An 8,525-nucleotide genomic window follows, 5' to 3' on the forward strand; every position below is an offset into this window, starting at 1 on the left:
CAATGGACAATTTGCCACCAACATGAGTCCTGCTGGTAGAATATAACAATCCAAACCTAACCTGATAACACTCATGAGTTATATTAAAGTTAATATATTAAATCAAATGTGCATATACTATGTATATACATCATTACAAGTTCTTGAAACTTTTTAGCGTTTTAGATCTTTGTGTTATGGTCTCTCCCACTTTGGCCAAAACAACATCAGACACAGGAACTGCACTGTAATTAGAAGCTGAATGGGTTCAGAAAGAGCGGCTCATTCATAGATATCACACTCAACACTGTTTCCATACCTACTGAGAAGGTAAATACTCATGCAGTGAAACTGGCAACTTTCCCAGAGTAGATGTTGGACTAAAAACACTGGTGTAAACCAGTTGATTCATCTTTGCTCAATCAAAAAAGCTAACAAAACGAATAAAATTACTCTTGGTACTTGTAAGAATATAAATATATATTTCAGATAAATTTTTTATTGATTATTGGAAATAAACTGACCATTATTTAATCCAGTTTTTAACTGTGTATGCTCTTTTTCTGCTGTCATCTATCACTACGTGAAATGAAATCTTTAAAAACACTAATAATCAAATAACACTGTTAAATGTAATCCTTACCAAAATGTAAATGAATATTTACACACAGTACATAATATAATGTACAATGCTATAATGGCTAAATTTCCATGCAGCATTTAAACAGTATGTTGAGGCATGTATGTGAGGCAATCTGGCAAGCTAGGTTACATGTCTTTTTCTATTAAATGGGCAGAAATTGAATGTTTTTTATGTTTTCGCTAACCAATCCATGAAACGGCTGTCAAGGAGGAGAAGCCATGAAACTGTGCAATGATTTACTGTCCCGTAAGAGTAAAAGAACAATCAGTTCAGACAGTAATATTATTTTAAACATAGCCCCTTTCAATATTACCTGAATGAAGATAATGATAAATGTATGCATCTAAATCTTAAAAAAAAGAGATGCAGGCAGAATGACTAAACTAACATATATTGCCAAAATATATGAATCTGTTTTCAAATCTCAGTGTTATACACTGACTGAAAGAGAATATGAGAAAATCTATCCTCTCCTCAAGCCTGTACTGCTAAGAGAATCAACTGCTGCCTCTTCAGGCCATATCCTAAAGGCTAGCATTCTCTACACGGCATCACTTGTGTGATCTGTATACAGTACCTATTGGAAATTTATAACCCACTGCCAACAAATCAGTGCCTCTAAAAAGTCCTATTTCATAACTGAGAAAGGTAGAAAGTCTGAATCTGCAGAATAGGAGAAAGCAAAGTGCATAGAGGCACGATCACTGCAAAAGAGGCAGTGCGTCCACATCCTCCTGCCCCAACTGAGCGCATTTCTTCCCGGTGTGATTTATCTGTTTGTGCCACTTGACCGCAGCGCCAGTTCACAACACAAGAAGAGCATCGACATGCAACACGTCAAGACATCCCTCACCGTGGAGTGGGACATTGGTTTGTTTAAATAAAACTTTGAGAATCAATATAATAAAACCTCAAGAGTAAATGACACATTGATTATGTGAGGTGATATGCTCCACTTTAATGTGTAGCAAAGATCCTTAATCATCATCTTAGTGTTTACCTTGAAGCAATGGCCTTGGGCCTATAGAATCAAGCACTTCCTCTTTTAGATCACAATGTGGCATTCACTAGGAGTCACGCAGCTCGAGGAGAAGGTGTTTCATGTTATTTAGAGTTATTGTGTTCTTCAAAAAGTCTGCGCTTGAAATAGGCCAAGCATTGCTTTAAACCGTAAGCAGTTTCCTTCCTGATATGTAACAAAGCTTTTCAAAAAGGCTTTTATTTTTTACCACACCTGTGAAAGACACTGCAATACACTTCAACCGTCACATGCTTTGCACATAATGGTGGGGGGGGGGATTGCAATAAAGAAAAAGGTAATGCATTGAATACATTTTAAAATGGTCTTCATTTGTCAATATCAGAACTGTCAGAGTGGACAAATAGACTGGCTGAGTCTATGCATCATCTCTCGTATTGCCTCTAGACACAGATGAGCATCTCTGATCCGCACATCTGCTGTGCCATGCAGAGCAAGGTTTCACTCTCCTACTGTGAAATGTCGAAAATTGGTGATCAGAGATTTCAAATTATGATTAAAGATCATGAGCGAAGGAAAGATTTAAAATGTAAAGGGGATACATTAAGGTATGGGTATCTCTCTAAAAGTGAACATTCCTAAGCCCAGTTTATTCAGCTAAATAATATCAAGCATACTGTAATACGGACCTCAAAAAAACCAAACACCAATTACACATATAAAAATGCATATAAGCGAACTAGAAAAAGATCATATTTAAATCTCTCTTTTTTTTGCTCCTATAAAAACAGACAATCCTGTGTATCTACCGGATGACAACTCAACCCAAGTGAAGAAAGAGAACATGCAAGCAAAAGTTGATGTGATGAACATGACTTTTTTTCTAGAATGACCTGCCCGCACACTATCATCCTATAATGTATGTTTTTGGGGTTGAGGTAAGGTTGTGGGTTACTTCCATCTCACAACCATGGTGTATTTCAAACAGGAAAAAAATTGCAACTCCTGTTTTCAGCACATTTATACATTGCCTGATGAAATAATCATGGTGTATTTTTAAGATAAGTGTTTTAACTGCTGTTGGGTCATCTTTTGCAGCATTTCATGCATGTCAGATTTGCAGCACAGTGAACAAACTAATAAGCCAAACTTAAGGAGTGGAATGGAAGAATGTGTTTGCTCTTTTTTTACCTTACCCTAAATGTTTTCATTAAAGCACACAAGGCAGCTAATATACAATGGTCATATAATTTAGCATTAAAAAACCTATCAGGTTATACTTTTCCATGTTATGATGGGGTAACCAAGACCCTTCTGCTTGAACTAAAATCAATGAACTGAAATATATGATAAATGTCAAGGCACATTCATCATGACGGGGTAATATTGCTTGTCCGAAGCAATGAGCTCTCACGCGGCATTTGAATGAAGTTTCATCCGTTTTCAGGATCCCAGAGCAGTATTGCCTATTTTGACAGCAAAGTAAACATGACTTAATAGTTATGCTTTATCACAGAGCTCAACGAAAAACGACCAAAATAATTAAAAAAGCTTCAAAATAATCCCCTCTAAAATATCTCCGTCATACTTTTATACATCGTTTCAACATTCCCGCAAGATAGATTAATTTCAGCCGTCATTTGATAACAGAAATAAATCATTTGTTCGTCTGACAGCATGTTACTCGCGACTCCAAACTTCCCCTTCTTTCGGTTTGGTCAAACACCTGCCGTTTCAATCTAAACCGACAGTCATAATGAAAGTGTAGTGAGTGAAAGGCGCGCTTACCGGTAATGTTTCGTTTGCGAGTCTCTCCGTGGTCCTCTGAGCCCAACATTACTGGCGCAAGCTACTTGTCGCTCTCCGGTGTTTCCGCGCTGAACTGAACTGATCCTGAGCACCTCGCGCAGCTCAGTGGTCACCGGTGCGTCACAAACCCACGGCTCTCTCCAGAAAAGCTCGTGTCACTCACACCAGCGGCGCGCGTGAATGCTCTCCTCAGAGCAGAACTTTCCAGACTCTCCTTCTTTCTTACAAACTACCACACAAGATTTGCAACTAGTGAAGTGGTATTTGCAGGTCAATAAAGCAGCCTTCACGCGCTTGTCGGAAGACACGTCGAGGTTCAAAGTGGTCAGGGAGAACAGCTAGGGTTTGTCACTCCATTCACTTTCCTCCATGTAAACATTACAATATGAGTATATTGTATTGTTAATGATCTGAGGAGTGCAACTTCTAATGGGGTAACTGCGTTTAGCTACAATAATTTAGAGCACCTGAATTAAGTATAGAGGATGGGAATCTGTGTCATTGCGTACTGCATTCTGGGTAGTTACCACCATGTTTTAGGACACGCTAAGTAGCGAGGAAAAGCGGTCTGTATTTGCATTAATATTTTTAACAGCTGCTAATATTTGAATCCCTTGGGATCATTAGCACTCAATCGTGTGGCCAGGACACATAGACTACACACCATGATACACACTCATACGGTGCCTTCTATCATACCCCACACAGGACCAAACTCATTTCTCTTATTTGCAGTTTTTAATAAAGAAGCTGCACTGATGTATCTTACAGATAGTAAAAGATATTCAAAAGAAAACAATTTCTTACCAAGAGTTGTCGAATAATGAAATAAAGGAACGTTGCTTTATGAACACGGAGAGTGATCGTAACAAGCCACTGTATATCACACATAACATTTCCAAATCTGTTTTCGCACATTAATCATGGCATGAGCACTTACAAGTTCAAGTGGATGGGAAATTATGAATCTGTGATAAATAATAAATACAAACTACAAAGGCATTTTACACTTGGTCATGAGAGCAGATATGGCAGTTCATAAAGTGTTCTCCATTCTAATATGTTTTTAATGGTATAATATGAATTTTAACATCTATCCACACCCATTCTCTATTGTAGTGTCGGTGTGCTAAAGTCCCAGGATGCACTGCTTTGCCGACGTCACATTCCCATTCTCTATAACTTATTGGTAAATGACGCGGCATCATGAAGGCCTCATTACTTGTAATTTAAATGGTCTGTGATAAGTTAAACCAGGACATAATGTGGTAATATTCAAGTTGGTGAGTTTTATTATTCCATCCATTTAACTACTAACTGTTGCTCACATGATAGTCTGGAATTATAACATTGACAGGGCCTCATCTCAAGTGATCTGTCAGCTTTATTTCACTCAATGGAGACAAACACATTAGTAACTATGGAGAACAAGACCATATAGTTTTTTGATTAATAGTACATTTACATTGTCATGTGCATTACCATTCCAAACCCTCTGAGAGTTATCATGACAGAAATATTGTTAAACAACATACAACCCATTTAACACACTGAACTTTGGTCAAAACTGGAATATAGTGCTACCCTAAGATCTAAAATAAGCTTTACCAAAGTATTTTTGTACTGTTGATTTCTATGTTTCACAATTGTAACTTTTAAAGACTGAAGACTGAATTAGCCAAATAAATATTTAAATTAGGCAGGACTATAAATAATGACCCGTCAAATGTGTCACTACTTCAGAATGACACCTCCTCCTGAGGGGAGTTGTCTGTGCCAAACGGCACACATGCTGACCGGTTGGCAGTCGTAAATTATGCTATGCATTCATTGTAAGCCCTATCAACACACCCTAATGCGCCTGGCGTCGGTACGGCAGGGCTTCCTCAAAGCTCCCACCTCAAGGACAGCAAGATAAGCCCGAAGAGTGTGTTGATTTCACGAACTATCTCCACACATCTATAAAGGGCTTCCCCTGCACCAACTGCTGCAATGAGCTGCGTGTATGCCACTGCTTTGTCCGTGTTTAATGACCGCAGTGACAACAGTTTCAAACTGAGCTGCTGAAAATGATGGTTGTCACGACTGCTGTAATCACCAACATGTCAATGCTGTCGTTAATTAGAATCTGGCCATTTTGTTGAGGTCTGCTAACTATGATTAATTTCTAATCTTAATATCGTGGGTGGGCCTACTCTTAAACAATGCTTTCTGAAATTGTTATTGATTGGCTAATTAACTGATCTTATCGGAGCTCATCGGGCTTGAATGTTTAGAGACGCCCACGAGGTACAGATTTATTTTTGCCTTTGCAGAAATTGCTGAATACATTCAGAGCCCTGTAAAATTATTTCAGGCGTCCATGCTAAATTGTAGGTTTGGCTGACTTAGGCCCTATGCTTTCTTTCTTAAACCTATACAACATGAAATAAAAATGCCATCATGCACATGGCATATTTACAATATATGTTGTATATTTCGCTGATTAAGAAAATTTTTATTTCTAAAACTGGATAAATCATAACTGTGCAAATAAATCACCCCGTTTATGAGAATAATATACACACACAAATGAGAATATACACACACAAATCAGTGTACATACACTATATGAAATAAATATGTAAAATCACAGAAAAGGTACTGGTAGATCATTACCAGGACATTATCTGTTACATTTTCAGAAATTTCCATGAACCCCTAAAACACAATGCTATGAACTGCAAACTTCTAAATATAGGCAAACACACCTGTAAAAAATGTGCTGTGCTCTATTTTTTATGGATTTTTTTTTTTTTTAAAGAATGTACTTAAAAACTGAATTAATCAATTTAATATGGCTTTTGGTCTTGCCACAGGTACATCATTTGGGGATGGATATTTTAATGCGTTTGGGCAGAGGTAGAATATGGTAGCTGGTATTTGTGTGCCCATTTATTGCTTTCAGCACATGGCTGATGGATGCACTTGTAAACACACTTAGAGCTTCACTGATCCTTTTCTGTACTCTGATGCTCTGATCAACCAGCAGCAAGTGGCCAACCAAAATAAAACCAGTCCCACCCTGTGAAACAGGACGAAAAACAGAATATCACACCCTACCTAACTACACACACACACACACACACACACACATGCACTTATTGTATTTTCACCTGACACCTTACTGACACACATGCACACAACATATAAACACAATGTCAGCAAAATCAGAGCATATCCAATCAGTCTTGGCTTTCAAACCCAGTCCAGTTTCCATTTAAATCACCTGGTTCCCATGGTAACTGGCAGTAAAGTGCCGTCATGCTTTCAAACAGTAGGGACTTTCAGATTTAGAGTTGAATGGAGCCTTTTGAGGGACTGTGAAAAGATTACATTTATTGGATTGAGGGAAAAGTGAAAGAACAAGACAAAGACAATAGAAGCTGAAGTCCAACACTCTCTAGGTGGAACAAGGTGTTATATTGGTCTAATTTAAAAGCTCTCAGTTAAATGGTTGTAAGGAGAAGGAAAGTTCTCTTCTTCACTTTTGAAAGTGTTTTTCTTTGCTTTCGGAAATTTGTTGGAAACTGAAGGATTGTTACATGCGAAACTATGCTTGTTATTTATCCCTAAACTCACAGGCTTGCTTGTTGTTTTATTATTTGTATTATTCTGTTCCATCTTCATTCTTTGTTTATAAAGATTACTTATGTGAGTTTTTGATGATTACAAAGTTATATATTACAAAATATTCTAAAACATTAATGCACAATTAAATATCCAAAATCATCTGATACTGATTAATAAAAAAAAAAAATAATTATCCCAAATTATTTATTTCTTTAGAGAGACTGGTAAATCAGTTGATGGCTTTAAATGATTTTAAGGAAAATAAAATGTAAATTTGTTGAGACCACAGAAAATACAGTAAACGCATCCTGTCTGGCTTTCCTTCATCTTTTCCTTCCAATTTTCCTCCAGTCTTCAGTCTCCTTCACTCCCATGTCATTTCTCATCTTTCTTTTCAGAGAGGTGTAATCAGCGAGAAAGCAAACTGATGGAATGTTTTCTCTCTCTTTGAACACCCTCCATTACATCTCTTAGAAAAAAGAGAGAGAAAGAGATGATTCATTTTTCTCATATGCTTAAAATCACTACCAAGGATCCCTATCCCCAGTTTGAGTACATGGACAGGCACACAGACAAATAACTTTGCTCCATCAGACCAGAATCTTTGTAAACACTTGTGAGCTCAAGGCACTATATGAAACTACTCAGGACTCTCATTTTAACTCTCCTCATGATGATCTTCATCCACTCTGTTCCACTTTTGCTGGGCAATTACACAGAGCCTTTAGTTTGGTTCACATAAACAAAAACAAACAAAAAAAATTGCATACTTTCACTTTGCAAAAATGTGGACTGGATACATAGCCTTGGAATGAAGTCAAGACACCACAGGTGTATAAAAAAAAAAAAAAAAAACCTAAACTAACATTTCAACTTATTTTTAACTAATTGGTTTAGTAAAGACAGAATATTGATTATAGGAATAAGCTGTAAAGTTTGGTGTATGTAAATCCTTAAAGACATGTATCATTATTGAAAATACAGATGCATATAGGTGAAGTGTAAAAACATTAGACATTGAAATTTGTATTTTAGATGTTTTCTTCACACTAGTCTGAAAGAGAACATGTTATTGATGCAAAAAAGCCTAACCAGTGCAAGAAAAAACAAGGGTCTTGCCTCAAAAGAAGACTGCAGACAAAATGAGTAGGAAACATAACTACACGTCTTGGCATCATGACCTTATTACACATATATTAGATACTCTTTCACTTTCCACTTTCCACATATAGCACTACAAAGACCTTCTTTGACAAAGACACGAATGACATATGTATCAATGCTTTACCATTGTAAACCTGTGTTCATCATGTCAATAAAGCTTCTTTGAAATTATAACCTGCAGGGATCCATTTCCCTGGTGTAAGAGACTGTAGTAAATACTTCAAACACACTTGACTCTGTTAATGAAGTAGATGAAGAGCATTCGGTTTGTAATTTGTTCTGGAGAGCTGTCCTAAAGCCCAAAAGACTCCAGTCCATTCATTTCACTGACTGTGTGGC

The 8,525-nt window shown here is 37.1% G+C and overlaps 1 protein-coding gene across 3 annotated transcripts in view; it reads right to left on the reverse strand.

The window, feature by feature from the left end:
* The window catches only part of znf385c (zinc finger protein 385C), an 86,781-nt gene extending 83,131 nt beyond the window's left edge, over positions 1-3,650 (reverse strand). The window contains exon 1 of one of the 3 annotated variants that reach the window (XM_052552187.1): positions 3,390-3,650. In XM_052552187.1, coding sequence (XP_052408147.1) covers positions 3,390-3,438 — 49 coding nt within the window. In that variant the 5' untranslated portion in view covers positions 3,439-3,650. The remainder of the gene's footprint in view (positions 1-3,389) is intronic. The other 2 variants (XM_052552185.1, XM_052552186.1) reach the window with 2 other exon arrangements.
* Between the last annotated feature and the right edge of the window lie 4,875 nt (positions 3,651-8,525).

The sequence above is a fragment of the Carassius gibelio genome, chromosome B3, assembly GCF_023724105.1.
Source record: "Carassius gibelio isolate Cgi1373 ecotype wild population from Czech Republic chromosome B3, carGib1.2-hapl.c, whole genome shotgun sequence".
Taxonomy (NCBI): Eukaryota; Metazoa; Chordata; class Actinopteri; order Cypriniformes; family Cyprinidae; genus Carassius; species Carassius gibelio.